At 38.7% G+C, this 20,072-nt stretch overlaps 1 protein-coding gene across 1 annotated transcript in view; it reads right to left on the minus strand.

Annotated features, from left to right (window-relative positions):
• LOC145263032 (uncharacterized) overlaps window positions 1–20,072 on the minus strand; it is a 376,016-nt gene that overhangs the window by 57,304 nt on the left and 298,640 nt on the right. The window contains exons 114-124 of the mRNA XM_080119864.1: window positions 19,363–19,668; window positions 19,074–19,124; window positions 17,299–17,604; window positions 16,885–17,063; window positions 15,625–15,640; window positions 15,202–15,543; window positions 10,155–10,460; window positions 9,778–9,919; window positions 7,339–7,365; window positions 3,417–3,697; window positions 2,232–2,405 (exon numbers count right to left, since the gene is read on the minus strand). Of these exons, the coding sequence (XP_079975990.1) occupies window positions 2,232–2,405; window positions 3,417–3,697; window positions 7,339–7,365; window positions 9,778–9,919; window positions 10,155–10,460; window positions 15,202–15,543; window positions 15,625–15,640; window positions 16,885–17,063; window positions 17,299–17,604; window positions 19,074–19,124; window positions 19,363–19,668 (2,130 nt within the window). The remainder of the gene's footprint in view (window positions 1–2,231; window positions 2,406–3,416; window positions 3,698–7,338; window positions 7,366–9,777; window positions 9,920–10,154; window positions 10,461–15,201; window positions 15,544–15,624; window positions 15,641–16,884; window positions 17,064–17,298; window positions 17,605–19,073; window positions 19,125–19,362; window positions 19,669–20,072) is intronic.

Below are 20,072 nucleotides of genomic sequence, written 5' to 3' on the forward strand. Positions count from 1 at the left end.
ACTACCATCACCTATAAAAAAAAACGGGTCTGGTCACACTGTTTACTATATATCCTTCATTAATTTATCAATTACCCTCATTTTGCAGAACATGGCAGAAGTAACACCTGTGAACACAGCTATATCTCAATGAGAGCTCTATCAAATATATACAATGTCAAATAGTAGTACAAAACAGGCTTGTTTAAGAACATATAGGGCACTTTTGTGCATGTTTAAATGTGAAAAAGCTTATTCACAATAAATTCAAGAACTATGGTTGGTTGGTTGGTTGGTTGGTTGTTTTACGGCATATTCACCCTTTTCAGGTTATTTAATGCCGAATCCAAAGATTTTGAAGAAAATTTTTTTAATAGAATATATTTGTGGTTTTCAAGTCGGTTTCTATTTAACCCATAGTTGGGACCCTAGCAGGTACTATCACTCTGGGTCAGAATGGAACTGGGAGCAATGGCAATTAAAGAGTGGCTCCACACTCCCCAAAGCCCGCAAGTTGGGGCCTCACCACTGGATATAGTTTAAGGTCATATCTAGGACCTCAATAATAATACAAAACTTCATTGCAACTATTAACAATCGGATATTCAAGATGCCCCAAGTTAAGTTAATCAATAGTGTGAAAGAGTCTGAAACCCTATATGCACGAATGTGCTGCAAACTCTACCCATTGCTTATTGTAAAGTTCTGGTTATAACAAGAGGGAGTAAGCTCTTGTGTCTTAAACCTATCCTGGAATTGACTGCAAAAGAACTTTATAAGCTATGTGATTAGTTTTAAGAGTTATTTTGTTTGGGCACATCACAGTTCAGACCTAAGCCCCCTAAATTTTCCTTCTAGGCCTACTTAATGACACAGATCAAAGACCATCACAGAACTGAAAAAAAAGTAATTACAAAGAAGTTGAGTGCAAGCCATGTCTTGGTTGGTTTGTATTATGTTAAATGGAGATCATCCCAAGAACATGCTCTAGAATAGAGGGGAAAAAAGTCGAAAGCCTTGTTACATATTGAGGGAGCTACGTCAGTAGCGATTAAGTTAGCTAGCGTGAATATTGACAAGGGTTAGTATTACTGCATTGCAGGATGACCGGATCTGCAAACAGAATTGTACTCAGAGACATGAGATGTGAAGTTGAAACAGAGAGCAGAGGTCAAACGCCGTAGACAAAATATAAACAAACAATTTGAGGATATGATTGCATGAGTCACGTTTTCTAAGGTTTTCCATTCAGCTTTCTCTCGGGAAGCCATAGCAAGACCCGGCCAAACGATGTTCAAACTAATAATCTCAGCGAATGTTACTTCAATGTTTATCCGTCTGTGCGTCACTCATTTCTGAAGTTAGTAAGTTAGGAAATTAAGGAGTAAATACCTAGAAAGTAAGTTTGATCTCTCTCTCTCTCTCTCTCTCTCTCTCTCTCTCTCTCTCTCTCTCTCTCTCCTAAGTTGATTCTCTTCAATAACAATTCGAAGAAACTCAGCGAATGTCTCCTTGTGTCTTTCCTGCATGAGAAGTTTTTTCATCTAAGTTTAAATGACGGCTATTAATGAAACACAGCGAAGAGAAACAGCATCAAACAAGACGATAAAAGACTAGCACATATAAACACTTGCAAACGTATGTAAAAAAAACAAAAAAACTTTTATTTGGTTTAGTGATCGCTCATTGATGAAAACGTTAGAGACTCTAATGTTTCGATATCCTGTTTAAAACAAAATAAACTAGTTATCACCAAAGTTTCATTTCCTTCTTGTAAAAACTTAAGTTGAAAGTTGCGACCCGTTTCTTTTTTTTTTGTGGGTAGGGGGTAGGGGAGAAGGCGTCATCATGTATTACAACTTTTTATCTCTTGTGAATTATTATTATTATTATTATTATTATTATTATTATTATTATTATTATTATTATTATTATTATTATTATTAACACTAAGTGGATATTACTCACTTTATCTTAAACTCTTTAAACTGTATGTCACATTCTATCTTACAAATGCTTGTATCTTTTATTTTATAGGAACGTTCAAATCGAATAAATCACAATCAAATCTGAAAGGTAGAGTCTGTGATTCATTCAGAAGACAATAATCAGCACGTGACAGAAACCCAAATTAACTGTATAATGTGCTTTGTTGATAACTTTAAATGAAATAATAAACTTAAACAATGTTCTTTTAAAGAAGAGAAAATGACAAAGAAAAATTAAAAACTACCAAAGGTGGGAAAACCAACTGTTGACATTAATTCCGGTTTTACGGACGTTTCATCTCTAAGACGGAAGCAGCCATAGATAACCACTTCAGCCTGAACTGATTGATCTTGTTTGCGTTTGATCAGAGAAAGCATAACCTTAATAGCATCTTTGCTTATCTGGCTAATGTATGCGTCTTGACCAGGTTCCACTGTCTGTAAAGTAAAACCAGAAATACAAAAGCATGTTCCATTAATGAAAGAGAAACAACATTGAAAACGTGCATCATTTGGATGAGTCAGACTACTCTTCTCATCTTGAGTACTATTCACAAAGACTCGTGGCACAACAGATAAAGTACTAAATAAAATTCAGTTCTAAGTGATTCTTTCCTGGAAATTAAAGGTTCAATCTTCAGTGCAGGTAATACTAAGAATATAATTACAAATTAAAACTTGCTAATGGAATCAGAGCATGCTACTCCTCCCCCCCCCACCCCCGTGCATTAAATAAAGGGTTCTGTTTAAAATTCTGTGCCTATTTCCAAGTTCGACAGAAAAATTCCCAAGTTTGACAAGATGCACCAGAAGAAGGTCGGAGATTACATCGACCGAAATATTGTGAGAATAACACTCAAGATGAAAACAATAGTTTGAATAATCCAAATAATCCAAATCATTAATCCTATATATTAATAACATTGAAAACGATTCAAAATTTATGCATGCATAAATTTCTTTGAGACCGACAACCATTTTTAGAAAATTCATTTCGATGAAATTATCAATCGCGATATAAAATGTGTAGATGATATTCTCTTAATTCTATGCAACAGAAAAAATACAATATTCATATTAGAAAAGGGAATGTTTGTTTTGAATGTTACAGCCATAGATACTGTGTAGTAAGATGCCACACATATTAAGAAAGTGTTACATTTGATAATTGATAAGAGAAAGACTTTGAGATCAGAAAAGCACTTGCATGGATTGTATGTTATAAACTGAAAAAAGTATGGAACATTGAAAGATAGAAGAGTACACGACAAGGCGTAGTAATATAGTTTTAGTTTCAGACAGACATATTAAATCTCCATTAGTAAGTAGAAATTATATGATTATGTATTTTAAAAACAGCTTAAAATTATTTCTGATAATGGAGTTAGAATTTCAAACTACCAATAGGCAGAAAAAATAAAAAATAAAAAAAATAAAAACAATACTAACCGTTGTCTCTGTCTTTTGATCCGAAAAGACAAATACCACCTTAACTTTTACCACATTTTTGGCATTTATAATTTTAACACTTTTTATAGGAACTGCATAGCCTCCAAGTGTGATTGTAATTCGAGGCTGACTGTCATTCTTTTCAGAAGCCCATACTTTACCACCGGATCGTATGTCAACAGGTCTGAGTCCAGCTTTTGTAGAGGAAGTCTGGATGTCATATACAGAAATATAGTCACCAGCTGTCAAACCATCAATAAAATCATCACAAAAAAATGTTGCTGCAAAACGCAAAGAAAACTTTATCAGCTTTGTGAAATAAATGAGCGTTTCATGATATAAAATAAGAAATTGTATAGTTTTTTGGGTTTTTTTTTAATTCCCTCCAAATAAAGCATATTGTAAGTGCCTAAGGGGGAAGTAACTTGGGTGAGCAGTTAGGCATCAACATTATATAGAAATTCCTGCATGTTGGTATAGTCAAGGAAACAGGGAGTAGGAAAAAGTATTCCAAAGGTAAGCAGTTTTAGGAAAGCAGTTAGACTTGGATGTGTCTCTTAACTCTTCGGGGTTGTGAGGGTGCTGCATTATTTCATGCAGCGTGTCTTGGGCAAGAATAGCCTGGCAGCACCCATCCCTCTCCAGGCTCAGAGCATATACGAAAGGCGTACAATAAGTAATGCCCATGACTCACTGAGCAACAAAACTTAGCACAGTTATTAGTCTTTCTCTACATAGGAACCACCCAGGGTTATGCCTTTTTCCCATCGTTTGATGCAGCTCTGAAGACAGTTTTTGTATAACACCCCAGGTTGGTCCTCCAACCACGACATGACTTCAGAAATCAAGGCTGCATCATCTGGGAAACGCTTTCCTTTCAAAAACAACTTCATGGCTGGGAAGAGGTGAAAGTCAGAGGGTGCAAGGTCAGGAGAGTAGGGAGGATGGGGTATTTCATAACCACATGCCCGTGCTTCTGATCTGGCGACATGCGAGTTATGGACTGGAGCGTTGTCCTGCAGGAGGAGGGTACCTTTGCTGATCTTGCCCCGCTTCTTGATTTTTATATTTTCCCTTAATTTCCTCAAAAGTGAAGCATAATAGGCTCCTGTAATTATGGTACCCTTTGCCAGGAAATCTGTCATCACTACTCTGTCCTAGTCCCAAAAGGCTGTGAGCATGACTTTGCCAGCAGAGGGCTGCACCCTTGCCTTCTTTGGAGGTGGTGAGTTCAAGTGCTTCCATTGCATTGACTGGGCTTTGGTCTCTGTATCATAGTGATGGACCCAGGTTTCATCCTGTGTAATCAGTCTTTTGAAAAACTTTGACTCATCTTCTTGGCACATCTCCAAATTCATCCTCAAGCACTCGATGCGTTCTCGCTTCTGGAATGGTGTAAGTAATCTGGAAATCCATCTGGCAGACACCTTATGCATATGCTAATAGTCATGAATAATGGTTTCCACAGACCCTGTACTAATCTTGACATCTTGGGCTATTTGGCGAATAATAATGCGCCGATCTTCCAAAATGGCAGCCGCAACTTGACGAAAAGATGCCTCATCAATGGCAGAAGGTGGGTCGACCAGGTCTGGGATCTGTTTCCACAGACTTCCGACCATGTTTGAATTCACGATGCCAGCATTTTACAAGGTCATATGATGGGGCATTATCACCATAAGTTTCTTTCATTTGATCAAGCGTCTCCTGTGGTGTGCGTCCTTTTAAATACAAAAACTGATCACTGCTCAACATTCAACAGGCTTCATTTCATACCTGACTCAGTTCAAACACCTGTAAAACAGAAACCACAATTAGTTCAGAGCTGTAATTTGCCACATCACCCGTAGAAATATAAATCATTGCACATGCAAAATTTCAGCTAGATCAGACAACTGGAAGTGGGTCAGGGGCATTATTTATTGCACGCCCCTCGTGCAGCGTCTGGTATTACCAAATGATCACCCATTTTAGTACTGGCCAGGCTCAACATTGCTTAACTTAATGTTTATATAAAGCACAACACGTTGACACACCGCTTCCTGTTAAATCACCGATAGAAGTAATCAGATTAAAAATTCTTTTGACATTTAAGGACAGTGAAAGAGCGATATTTGCTGCTAATTGGAGGATTTGGAGGTAATTTTCGTTGAGGGGGTAGAAGTTTATTAAGGTCAGTAGAGTACATTTTGTGAAAGTACATGTAAAACAAGTGCAGCAATGCAACAAGGCTTGCAACTTGTCATGTAACTCAGTAAGTGTCAGGTCGTGCACATGTGTAGAAAAGTGCACTAACCCTAAGTTTCTGGAGCAACACTTTTACTCCATCGAGTGCTAGACCCCTCAAAATGCAACCAGATGCTCTCTGGCCACTAGAAAATAGCAGTTTGATGCTCAGCGCATACAACATGTACAACCCCAAGTCCGGGAGCAATACCTGTGCTACTGTTCAGTGGTCATCTAATGTCAGCTGCTGCAGGTGTATTGGTGTCAGCAACTGGAATACCAGGGTTCAGAGCAGAGCTGCAAGTCAATTGGTTCTTCTCCACAAGCACAGGTATCAATAATGAACAACGCTGGGGATGATTTTTATATAACAAAGTTAATTATTTGACAAAAAATAAAGAAAGAATTCAATGTATATCTCATACAAATAAAGAGTTTAGATCATTGGGTCTGTCTCTAGACTTAAGCAATTGAGTTTCTGGATACAGGTGCTTTTTCTTTAAAATGATTAAACAAAATCTCAATCAGTTTCTTTTTTCAATAGCTTTCTTCTACTTGGCAATTCCGGGCTAGTTCTCGGGCCTTTCCTTCCAAAGTTAACTCACAAGTCTGAGGACCTGTATCTCAGCTGGCCACAGGAAAAAGAACCTCGATTTGGCTAGAGCATATATTTTTTATAAAATTGGTTCCCTTTCCTCCCATCGTTTTGGGATCATTCTGTTTTCCTCTCTATTCTCTCCCTCTCTGTCAACCTGTACCTTTCTATCTCCCTTTTTTCTTTCCAAATATATACTAAGTTAATTTATTCATTTATCTGTCCACCCACCTCTCTATATATTCTAAAGGTTCTTTGTGAAATCAATGCCAATTCTTCCTCGATTGGGGTTTATCATCGTCTATAACTGTCTGGGTGGCCAACCATCTAGATACACAACAGCTAGGAGACCGAAGTCACCCCTCCCTTAATTTATTGTCTCTTGCAGACCACTTTGGTGCCAAGAGTCCTGCTTCTTTGAATCTAAGTTCTTTTAGCTGTTTGATTTCATTAATTATATTGAAATGCACTTTTCCAATCCCCCCTCCCGAAAAAAACAATCTTTTCCCTTATTTCTCTTGTTTTAAAGGAATTCCATTATCAAGTTGCCAAAACAAACTGATATCGTTTCTACATTTATCAACTCAAATCTTTCTGATGGACCAAATTTTATGAACATCTGTTTTTCTTGACTAAATGTCACCATGAACCCCCTTAACCATACCTCCTTCTCTCTCAGCAGGGATCTTGGTGCTGCCCGGGATCCCATTACAGTCAGACTTCTGTAAACAAATTACAAACGATGTTTATCAATCATTTTCAATAAGCAAAGATTTGTGGGAAATTACTACACAAAGCAAAGACAAATAAATAAATAAACAAATAAATAAGTTTCCAAAAGATTCCTTACTGAAATTAAGAATAAAAAAGAAAGAATAATAATATGTGGGAGACTAAAAAAGAAAAGACTTACAAAAAGACAACCACGTTGCCAGTAATTGTCTGAAAAGCCTACTCACAATCAGTGAAATATAACGAGTCGTCCTTTTAATAAAAATGTTGACATTCAATAACTATATTTTATTTTAGTACATTATAAGGGGAACAACGCCTGTAAATAATTCAGGAAAAAAAAAGAAATTTCTACATAAATTCACTTACTTGTAAGTATTGTTGGTTGAGTTGTGGCTGAAAATATAAGAAAAAAAATGTGTTGGTATACTTGCATAAAAACATAGATATCTAACAACAATTATGGACGTAACTTACACACAAAGGCATGCCATATTTGTAATTCATTGAAATATTATGTAAAACCATTAAATATATATTCTATAGTTTCTAGAAAAGAAAAAAGACCATTTTGTGTAACCACACCATTTGGCATAATGGTAAAAGTGGAGTTTAATTTTCAATTGAATCATACCAAAAACTTTACAATAGTACTCAACTCCCTCCCTGCAAAACATTATAAAGGGAGAATCCAGGATAAGTGGCTTAATCCTGAGAATGTAGTGGTACCCCCTGTATACCTGGGTGTAATAGCGAATAAAAAAGAGTCTTTTGATCGCCATAGAGAATAGTCGGTCACTCAGCATTGTGTACTTTTCTTATCATTAATTTTGATTGGCTAATAAAATAATAAATGAAGTGCCAATAGAAACTATTTAACTTTTACTAATAATGAATCAATGAAGGGAAAGTCCGGATAAAATAATTGCAATTGCAAACCAGTGTATGCACCATCAAGGTAGAAATATAAAAAGTTTAATTCCTTGCAAATATATGCATTCTACATCTAAAAATGTTAATGTCTCACACCTGAGGCTATTCTCTATCTCTACATATCTAATACCAGTCCATGCATTGAGTACCGTTGTCATATCTGGGCTGATAAATCTCAGTCATATTTATGGATTCTTTATAAGGTGCAGAACGTACCTGTAATTTGATTAGTCTCAGCATTTCTCCTTCTCTACAACCTCTCTCTCTCTCTCTCTCTCTCTCTCTCACACACACACACACACACACACACACACACACACACACACACACACACACACACACACACACACACACACACACACGTGATATTGTTAACCTTGTTCTTTTGTACAAATACTATTATGGCATGCCTGAGATATTCTGTGCTTCATTTGTTTCAGCTCGTTTGTCTACTGGTCTCCATCAAATCGCTGTTTTAATACCTCATTATAATACAGCTTACTATTTCAGCAGCTTCTTTGCAAGAACTGCAAGCTTGAAGAACTTTTACTAATAATAAGCATCTCCTGTCTTTGTGATAATCTTCTTACAATCTTGTTTAAAAGTTCTCTTTTCAGAGAAATGTATTATAGAGGCCGGTGCCCCACACAGACGGTGTTCATTACTATATTTTTGCCGGGTTTTTTTTTTACACTTAAGCACCTGCACTTAAACACATCTCTGCAGGTCACTACTACCAAGATTCACAAGTACCTGCCTATCTGTTTCACTCTAACATCGAGAACAGAATGTTGAGTATCAAAACCCAGTCGAGTACACTTATTACTCTTTCTAGTAGGGCCGCGTATCTCATGGCAGCTACTGTTGGCCTTAATATTCATTCCGGCTACCTAGTGAGGAATGCCTTGTACTTGGAAAACCCTCCATTTAAAAAAGTCATAACCTTAGGAGCCATCATCCAAGCTGTTACCCCACTTCTCCTTTGAGATTTTTTTTTAATTTGATACTGACATGGGAATATCTTCTGAAGAAATTTACATGAAAAAACAAAAAATCAGCTTGCGTTATTGTAACCTTTTGCATACAATGGATTCACATATAGTCTACAGTGATTTACATTTACATTACACATTCTATTAAGTATCAAATGTAGGTTATTTGTAAGCAGCTAATTTCGATGCAGTGTTAAATGAGATTATACTTGAAAATGTGAAAGCAAAGTTATCACCATTTAAAAAAATTAAACAAAAAGAGAAAGGTAGGAAAGCATGCCGAAGTAAAACAAAGCAAACAGTTCAGAGACAACTGAAAATTGTACCTGGTGCAGTTCTAGTCCCAGGCTTGAAACAAGCTTTAAGAGCTATTTCAGACGTTGCTGGTTTTTGACGATCCTTTTAGTGAGTGATATGATAACTCTAACTACATCTTCCCTGCCATTGCCGATAGAAACTTCTTCATCTGCTTTAACACATCCTTACATTGTCATTCAGAAGAACACAATATCATGTCAGACTCATTATTTATAACTGTTTAATAACAAATTTACATGCAAATTTTACCGATATGACAAAAGCAGATGTGTGAACTGAATATATCATGTGGAAAAATATAATTTGGAGACGGTCAAAAATAAGAAGTATATGTGAGTAGAAAGCATTTGATGATTTGATTGACAATGGAAATAGATACCTGGTGAAGTATAACTTGAAGACTCCGTGAAAGAAGTTGTAGGAAGCGGTGATGTTGGTGATGTTGGTGATGTTGGCCATGTTGGTGATGTTGACCAGGTTTGTGATGTTTCTGATGTTGGTGATGTTGGCCATGTTGGTGATGTTGACCAGGTTGGCCATGTTGGTGATGTTGGTGAAGTTGCACTGGTCTTAGCTTCGAAACAAGCTTTGACAGCTACTTGAGTCTTTGCTGATTTAAATCGATCCTTTTTAGTGAGTGAAATGATAACTCTAACTACATGTTCCCTGCCATTGCCGATAGAAACTTCTTTATCTGCTTTAGCAGTCTGTAAGAATGAAAAGAAATACGTTTCATTAAAATATTGTAGAAAGTAGATTGTATGAGAAATAACCCGAATATATATACAAAGATATTTCTTTATCAACTCAAATTGACACATGATTGGAATGCACAACTGAAATATAAGTTTATTTTACTTGAGAAAAAAAACTTAAATTGCCAGAAATCTAAGAAATGTTTGTTGAAATACGAAAAGGTTTCTAGATGACAAAAAATAATACCTTGGTGATGTTAGTGTTGTCTGATAGGACAAATACCACTGTGAATTTTTGGACATTTTCTGTATTGATAAGCTTGACACTTTTTGTAGGAATTGCGTTGTCTCCGAGTGTGATGTTGATTTGTGGCTTGCTATCAGTCTTTGTGGAAGTCCACACGTTACCACCAGGTAATACGTCGGCTGGTTTAAGTCCGTTCTTTGTGCTGGAGGTTTCGATGTTTTCTTTTGGAATATATTCATCTGTCTTCATATCGTTGGCAAGTGGACACAGTTCTATGTAGGAAATAGCAGGATGCATTAGTGCATTCTTTCAACAGTGCAAAATGTTTCAACATTAAAAATATCATGTCTATTTTCAAAGATACTCAATTAAGAAATCCTCTTACTTGTTGAAGCTGAAAGTTGAAAGAATAATTTAACTAATTTATTGTAGGAAATTAAAGGAGAAATTGAACTTTACTCAGATATCATCGTAAAGATATGTACATTAATAGTTTTATTTTTTCATTGAATAAGTGCTGTTGAGTATGAAAAACACTTGGCGGCTTCTTCTAAAGAGCAGATAGCGTAAATTGTTACATCTTCCAAGCTGGTTTTATTTTCTGTCATATTTGTTTGTTGATGTACAGCTTAGCGTCTACGTCCTTTTATGACCTTCACCTTCACCGAGGTGAACGATTTATATGACCTTCACCGAGGTGCGCGACTTGACACACAAAAATAAACCGCCTTTTAATCACCTGCTAACACACGCGTCACTGTAACATCCAATGACAACAGCAACAACAACCTTCTCACTCGACCTGCCTTTATACCACTATCTCAATCCCTTCTCTTGCGTATGCGCCTGTAGATTCCTGACAACCTCGAGACTTCCGCTTATAAAAACCCAAGTTTTGTTGTCACGCATGCCTATACAAGGCACAGAAACGAGGGCGTTTGTTGTGTTGGTAAGTACTACACTCCCCCCGGATCTGATGATCACATAGAGTGCACTCCGGGGGTGGCCTCTTAGTTCGTTGGCTTCTGCGAAGGGTGGTATTTACACTCTCGGATTCAGGTTTTGGTTCTGGTTCTGGGTGTGGTTCTGGTTCTGGTTCTGATCCTGCCTGATCAGACGAACTACAACTACCACTCTCTTGCTCAGTGACCTCACTCATTAGCAGCTCCTCATCTGATGATTCATCGCTCTCTGTAGTTGTGGGATGTACTTCACTAGCCGGGCGAAGATCGTGCACATGGCGTGGGGTTCCATCAACAAGGACCGACTGCTGGCTGACCACTCCGGATATTCGTCCTCGCTTGAACTTGGTGGTGCACCGATTTCCAGGAGGTCTAACCCAAACTGGATCCCCTACCTTGTATTTGTTATGACTCTCCTCGTCGATTGGTTGGACAGTGTCAAACCCCTTTATCCTAACACAGAATTTGTGTATGGCATTGGCCGGTGCTGTTGTTAGTGTCTTCCCATCCTTTGGTGTGATGTTATACCAATACGTGGCCTCCGTAATGGTGCATTGCTTTCTGGCAGCAATTCTCTTGATGCTGCGAGGGCTTCTCTCAGCAATGCCATTCCCTGATGGCACATGAGCACATCGCAGTCGTAGTCAGACACCCCACTCATTCAACAACTGCCGAACTTGGTGGCTACAAAAAGCAGCATCGTTGTCTGTCAATATCTCTTCCGGTGCACCTCGCTCAGAAAAGATAGATGACAGTTGGCGGACAACATTCGCTGAGTCCTGCCTGGTCATTTGCCGCCACACCGCAAAACGAGTGGGTCCACAGTCGATAAGGGTTAGAAAGGGCTTACCACTGTAATGGGTAATATCCATCGCTAATCGTTGCCACACATGCTCAACTTCCAATCGCCCCCTTTGCCATTGCTCAGGTGCAGGATCGATAGACTGGCATGCCCCACAGTGCTTGATGATCTGCCTGACATCCGCCCTTGTCACTGCGGGGTCCACACGCCTCACAAAATACAAAGTTCTTTTGATACCTGGATGTCCACTCTGCACATGAATTCTTTGGATTTGGCATGAGCTAATCGCGCCAACTGTGCAAGATCGTGCAGTGAACTCCACACCTGTCTTCACAGCTTCATACCATTTATGAGGCACATGGGTTAGTTAATCTGCACGATTACAGTGTGATGCCACGAGCGTTACACTCACCGACAGGTCATACTCTGATACCAGACTCTTCAGGGTGTTTAGCCTCCGCCGGATTAACATCTCACTGGCTGCCTTAGTACGGACTCTTGTTCGTCCCGAGAGAGTGTCAGACACCCAGTGGTAGACGCAGAGAGAATCCGTGTACAAGTGTAACTTCTTCGACTGCCATTGCAGTGCCAGATTTAAACCCTTCACAACAGCATCCAGTTCCGCCAGGTTGATGTGTTGAGCATCATTCACGGGTCGCAGCCAGCATGCGTCTTCAATAACATTTCCACGTTGCTCCAATAACACTCCCAATGCCAAAGAACTAACGTCAACCCACACATTCACAGTGTCCCCATCGACACACCATTCTCCACGGGCAGGATCCTACTTGTTAACTCTCTCTAAGGTTTCTGTCGTCATCAGAGTTAGAAGAGCATCATCAGATACATCATCCCAACCCGCAGTTACTAAACTTGCCCTGCGTTTGATGACGCCCACAGCTGCTCGGAGCCAGCCACACGCTGGTAAGTGACCAATAAGTTTCCCACACAAGGAAAAAATAGTCCGTTGCGTAATAACATCAGGGATGGTTTGAATCTCACTGCCACGCCTTCATTGTAAGGTACCATCTTTCCCGCAAACGTCCAATCCTAATACCCGTGCTCCATCCCTCAGACGTTCGGGATCTTTGCACTCCAACCTGAATTGAGCTAACTTTTCTCTGACGTGCAACGCAGATTGTACGTCTTCATTGACGTACACATCATCAATATAGGCCGATGTTGCGTTCTCAGTGGTCTTTTCCTGGGACAACACTGCATTTACGATGGTCTTCATGATTTGCGGTGCCACATTCAGCCCAAAGCCAAGCCAAGTAAGGCAGTATCTCTGACCCCGGAACCACACTGTCTGGAACGGCCACAATGTCTCATCCACTCGCACCTGCAAATAAGCCTTCCGCAAATCTACTATAGACACATTGGAGCACTTCTGGCGCCATTCTCTCAGCTTGCTGGCGCACACGTCAGCATCGGCAGTGTACGTCTCAATGTATCTATTGAGTTCATGATAGTCCAGCACCGGACGAACTTTTGATTTGTTATGCTGGACTACCGCCATTAAGGGAATCAGACCCTTGGGTGGTCCTAGCTTGTTGGGGTAGGGAATCAGCCATCCATCCTGGATCCATGCCTCAAGTTCCTTCTCGTATTCATTTCGGGCTTCGTCGGGTATTGAGTACTCTGCAATGCTATTCTTGAGTTTGGTTGGCGCCCTTCCTTCTGTCCACTTCCACGATGCAGTCCATGCTTTTTGGTGAGGGTCGTAGTCCACCTTAAAATCAGGCCGATCAATGTGAACTGCAGCACACACTGGGTTTCCAAAAATCGCACAGTCCCATCTCTTCCGATAACCACTCCCCCCAGTGCCTTAATAGCATCATATCCCAACAGTACATCAAATCCCAGCAAATCCCCTCGCATCACCAGCACATTAATGTTTGCGGCCACACCAGAGTCTGTGTGGACTTTGACAGTTCCGGTTCCACAGCAAGCTTGCGTATTGCCACCTATTGTGGTTACTTTGATGTTCTGCTTTGTCCAGTTTCGACACAACTTGGCACTCATGATGGTGTGTGAGCACCCGGAGTCGAGAAGAGCTGAACAAAGCACTTGGTCCACGGACACATTTATTGTCGGTTGCGCCTCAATTAAATCTTGTCCGGGGAACAGGGCAGCGCTGACGTCCTGCCCCCTGATGCATTTCCCGCACAATTTTGGGATAAATGTCCATAACTACCACATTGGAAACAGCGCGGGCGCCCCCGCCCCTTGTTAGTACAATTTCTTGCGATATGGCCTCGCTGGCCACAGCAGAAACATCTCCCATTGGTCGTGGGTCTCAAACTGGGACTCTTTTCAGCATTAGTCTTGGCTGCCTGCACCATCATTACAACTGGTTCCCTCAGGTCCTCCTCATCTCTGATAATGGCTCGAGCGCGTTCTAACAAATGTTCCATGGGCGTTACAGATACGTTGGTGGAAGCCCTCAAAAGTTGCTTAACATGGGTGGGAAGGCCGGCCACAAACGCATATGCCAGTGTTTGCTCTGACACTGCATTGCCAACTCAAACTGCAAGTTTCTTCAGCTCCGCGAAGAAGACGTCCACGGTTTCTCCTGGCATGAGCTTCCTAGTGGCAAATGTTTCGTAGGCCGTACAGGGATACATGGCAAATGCCTTGTATAAAGCATTTTTTATACAGGTAATATCAGCTTCTCCACGGCACTAAGTTGCTGATATACACTTAGGGCGCCTCCAGCCAATCTCAGAGGAATCACGGTATGCACCCCCTTTACTTCACAGAGGTTGCAGGTCAGCTCAACCCTTTTTGACCCAGTCGACAACAGAAGTGGATCCGTCGAATTCGGGTATCAGTTTTAAATCACACTTTGCCCCAGCCATAGTTGTCCAGGAAAAGAGACAAGATGAAATAGCCGAAATAGCTTATCACCTTCACCGAGGTGAACGATTTATATGACCTTCACCGAGGTGCGCGACTTGACACACAAAAATAAACCGCCTCTTATTCACCTGCTAACGCACGCGTCACTGTAACGTCCAATGACAACAACAACAACAACCTTCTCACTCGACCTGCTTTATACCATTATCTCAATCCCTTCTCTTGCGCATGCGCCTGTAGATTCCTGACAACCTGGACACTTCCGCTTATATAAACCCAAGTTTTGTTGTCGCGCATGCATATACAAGGCAAAGACACGACTGCGTTTGTTGTGTTGGTAAGTACTACACCTTTTACGAATCTCCATGAAAGTTATTCAAAATATCTCCCTTGGTCGAAAACTGATTTAATTTGAGGATACCAACATGTGAAGTTCAGCAATGCAGAACAGGAATGAGTTGGTGATGTTAGTGTTGTCTGATAGGACAAATACCACTGTGAATTTTTGGACGTTTTCTGTATTGATAAGCTTGACACTTTTTGTAGGAATTGCTTTGTCTCCGAGTGTGATGTTGATTTGTGGCTTGCTATCAGTCTTTGTGGAAGTCCACACGTTGCCACCAGGTAATACGTCGGCCGGTTTAAGTCCGTTCTTTGTGCTGGATGTTTCGATGTTTTCTTTTGGAATATATTCATCTGTCTTCATATCGTTGGCAAGTGGACACAGTTCTATGTAGGAAATAGCAGGATGCATTAGTGCATTCTTTCAACAGTGCAAAATGTTTCAACATGAAAAATATCATGTGTCTGTTTTCAAAGATACTCAATTAAGAAATCTACTTACTTGTTGAAGCTGAAAGCTGAAAGAATAATTTAACTAATTTATTGTAGGAAATTAAAGGAGAAATTGAACTTTACTCAGATATCATCGTAAAGATATGTACATTAATAGTTTTATTTTTTCATTGAATAAGTGCTGTTGAGTATGAAAAACACTTGGCGGCTTCTTTTAAAAAGCAGATAGCGTAAATTGTTACGTCTTCCAAGCTGGTTTTATTTTCTGTCATATTTGTTTGTTGATGTACAGCTTAGCGTCTACGTCCTTTAAGGAATCTTCATGAAAGTTATTCAAAATATCTGCCTTGGTCTAACTTAAAACTGATTTAATTTGAGGGTACCAAAATGTGAAGTTCGGCAATGCAGAACATGAATGAGTTGTTTAATGGGAGAGAGAAATTGGTTTCCAACATTAATATTTGGTACATTTTAAGTAAGGAAACCAGTAAGAAAGTGGGGGATAGAAAGAGAAATGGGAAATGGCAAGTAGGAAAAGTGGGAAAACGTGGGTTATGTTTTTGTTTTTGAAGAACATAATTATTTTTGCAAAAAGAAGTAGAAAGACAAAAAGCACCGATGTTAGGTGCATTTTATATAAGGAAGCAAATATGTTCAGACAGCCTGATCTGGTAGCACAGGGAATATTTTAAATAATACTCAATACAATCTGTAAAAGTACAACCCAGATATGACTTCGACACATCCTTACATTGTCATTCAGAAGAACACAATATCATAACAGACTCATTATTTATTAATGTTTAATAGCAAAATTACATGCGAATTTAAACGCTATGACAAAAGCAGGTGTTTGAACTGAATATATAATGTGGAAAAATATAATTTGGAGACGGTCAAAAATAAGAAGTATATGTGAGTAGAAAGCATTGAATGATTTGATTGACAATGGAAATAGATACCTGGTGAAGTATAACTTGTAGACTCCGTGAAAGAAGTTGTAGGAAGCGGTGATGTTGGTGATGTTGGTGATGTTGGCCATGTTGGTGATGTTGACCATGTTGGTGATGTTGACCAGGTTTGCGATGTTTCTGATGTTGGTGATGTTGACCATGTTGGTGATGTTGACCAGGTTTGTGATGTTTCTGATGTTGGTGATGTTGGCCATGTTGGTGATGTTGACCAGGTTTGTGATGTTTCTGATGTTGATGATGTTGGCCATGTTGGTGATGTTGACCATGTTGGTGATGTTGACCAGGTTTGTGATGTTGGTGATGTTGACCATGTTTGTGATGTTGGTGATGTTGACCAGGTTGGCCATGTTGGCGATGTTGGTGAAGTTGCACTGGTCTTAGCTTCGAAACAAGCTTTGACAGCTACTTGAGTCTTTGCTGATTTAAATCGATCCTTTTTAGTGAGTGAAATGATAACTCTAACTACATGTTCCCTGCCATTGCCGATAGAAACTTCTTCATCTTCTTTAGCAGTCTGTAAGAATGAAAAGAAATACGTTTCATTAAAATATTGTAGAAAGTAGATTGTATGAGAAATAACCCGAATATATATACAAATATATTTCTTTATCAACTCAAATTGACACATGATTGGAATGCACAACTGAAATATAAGTTTATTTTACTTGAGAAAAAAAACTTAAATTGCCAGAAATCTAAGAAATGTTTGTTGAAATACGAAAAGGTTTCTAGATGACAAAAAATAATACCTTGGTGATGTTAGTGTTGTCTGATAGGACAAATACCACTGTGAATTTTTGGACGTTTTCTGTATTGATAAGCTTGACACTTTTTGTAGGAATTGCTTTGTCTCCGAGTGTGATGTTGATTTGTGGCTTGCTATCAGTCTTTGTGGAAGTCCACACGTTACCACCAGGTAATACGTCGGCCGGTTTAAGTCCGTTCTTTGTGCTGGAGGTTTCGATGTTTTCTTTTGGAATATATTCATCTGTCTTCATATCGTTGGCAAGTGGACACAGTTCTATGTAGGAAATAGCAGGATGCATTAGTGCATTCTTTCAACAGTGCAAAATGTTTCAACATGAAAAATATCATGTGTCTGTTTTCAAAGATACTCAATTAAGAAATCTACTTACTTGTTGAAGCTGAAAGCTGAAAGAATAATTTAACTAATTTATTGTAGGAAATTAAAGGAGAAATTGAACTTTACTCAGATATCATCGTAAAGATATGTACATTAATAGTTTTATTTTTTCATTGAATAAGTGCTGTTGAGTATGAAAAACACTTGGCGGCTTCTTTTAAAAAGCAGATAGCGTAAATTGTTACGTCTTCCAAGCTGGTTTTATTTTCTGTCATATTTGTTTGTTGATGTACAGCTTAGCGTCTACGTCCTTTAAGGAATCTTCATGAAAGTTATTCAAAATATCTGCCTTGGTCTAACTTAAAACTGATTTAATTTGAGGATACCAAAATGTGAAGTTCGGCAATGCAGAACATGAATGAGTTGTTCAATGGGAGAGAGAAATTGGTTTCCAACATTAATATTTGGTACATTTTAAGTAAGGAAACCAGTCAGAAAGTGGGGGATAGAAAGAGAAATGGGAAATGGCAAGTAGGAAAAGTGGGAAAACGTGGGTTATGTTTTTGTTTTTGAAGAACATAATTATTTTTGCAAAAAGAAGTAGAAAGACAAAAAGCACCGATGTTAGGTGCATTTTATATAAGGAAGCAAATATGTTCAGACAGCCTGATCTGGTAGCACAGGGAATATTTTAAATAATACTCAATACAATCTGTAAAAGTACAACCCAGATATGACTTCGACACATCCTTACATTGTCATTCAGAAGAACACAATATCATAACAGACTCATTATTTATTAATAATTAATAGCAAAATTACATGCGAATTTAAATGCTGTGACAAAAGCAGGTGTTTAAAATGAATATATCATGTGGAAAAATATAATTTTGAGACGGTCAAAAATAAGAAGTATATGTGAGTAGAAAGCAATGGATGATTTGATTGACAATGGAAATAGATACCTGGTGAAGTATAACTTGTAGACTCCGTGAAAGAAGTTGTAGGAAGCGGTGATGTTGGTGATGTTGGTGATGTTGGCCATGTTGGTGATGTTGACCATGTTGGTGATGTTGACCAGGTTTGCGATGTTTCTGATGTTGGTGATGTTGACCATGTTGGTGATGTTGACCAGGTTTGTGATGTTTTTGATGTTGGTGATGTTGGCCATGTTGGTGATGTTGACCAGGTTTGTGATGTTGACCATGTTTGTGATGTTTCTGATGTTGATGATGTTGGCCATGTTGGTGATGTTGACCAGGTTTGTGATGTTGGTGATGTTGACCATGTTTGTGATGTTGGTGATGTTGACCAGGTTTGTGATGTTGGTGATGTTGGTGAAGTTGCACTGGTCTTAGCTTCGAAACAAGCTTTGACAGCTACTTGAGTCTTTGCTGATTTAAATCGATCCTTTTTAGTGAGTGAAATGATAACTCTAACTACATGTTCCCTGCCATTGCCGATAGAAACTTCTTCATCTGCTTTAGCAGTCTGTAAGAATGAAAAGAAATACGTTTCATTAAAATATTGTAGAAAGTAGATTGTATGAGAAATAACCCGAATATATATACAAATATATTTCTTTATCAACTCAAATTGACACATGATTGGAATGCACAACTGAAATATAAGTTTATTTTACTTGAGAAAAAAAAAAACTTAAATTGCCAGAAATCTAAGAAATGTTTGTTGAAATACGAAAAGGTTTCTAGATGACAAAAAATAATACCTTGGTGATGTTAGTGTTGTCTGATAGGACAAATACCACTGTGAATTTTTGGACGTTTTCTGTATTGATAAGCTTGACACTTTTTGTAGGAATTGCTTTGTCTCCGAGTGTGATGTTGATTTGTGGCTTGCTATCAGTCTTTGTGGAAGTCCACACGTTACCACCAGGTAATACGTCGGCCGGTTTAAGTCCGTTCTTTGTGCTGGAGGTTTCGATGTTTTCTTTTGGAATATATTCATCTGTCTTCATATCGTTGGCAAGTGGACACAGTTCTATGTAGGAAATAGCAGGATGCATTAGTACATTCTTTCAACAGTGCAAAATGTTTCAACATGAAAAATATCATGTGTCTGTTTTCAAAGATACTCAATTAAGAAATCTACTTACTTGTTGAAGCTGAAAGCTGAAAGAATAATTTAACTAATTTATTGTAGGAAATTAAAGGAGAAATTGAACTTTACTCAGATATCATCGTAAAGATATGTACATTAATAGTTTTATTTTTTCATTGAATAAGTGCTGTTGAGTATGAAAAACACTTGGCGGCTTCTTTTAAAAAGCAGATAGCGTAAATTGTTACGTCTTCCAAGCTGGTTTTATTTTCTGTCATATTTGTTTGTTGATGTACAGCTTAGCGTCTACGTCCTTTAAGGAATCTTCATGAAAGTTATTCAAAATATCTGCCTTGGTCTAACTTAAAACTGATTTAA

This window comes from Euprymna scolopes, chromosome 38, assembly GCF_053919585.1.
Source record: "Euprymna scolopes isolate OS-2025 chromosome 38, ASM5391958v1, whole genome shotgun sequence".
Classification (NCBI taxonomy): Eukaryota; Metazoa; Mollusca; class Cephalopoda; order Sepiida; family Sepiolidae; genus Euprymna; species Euprymna scolopes.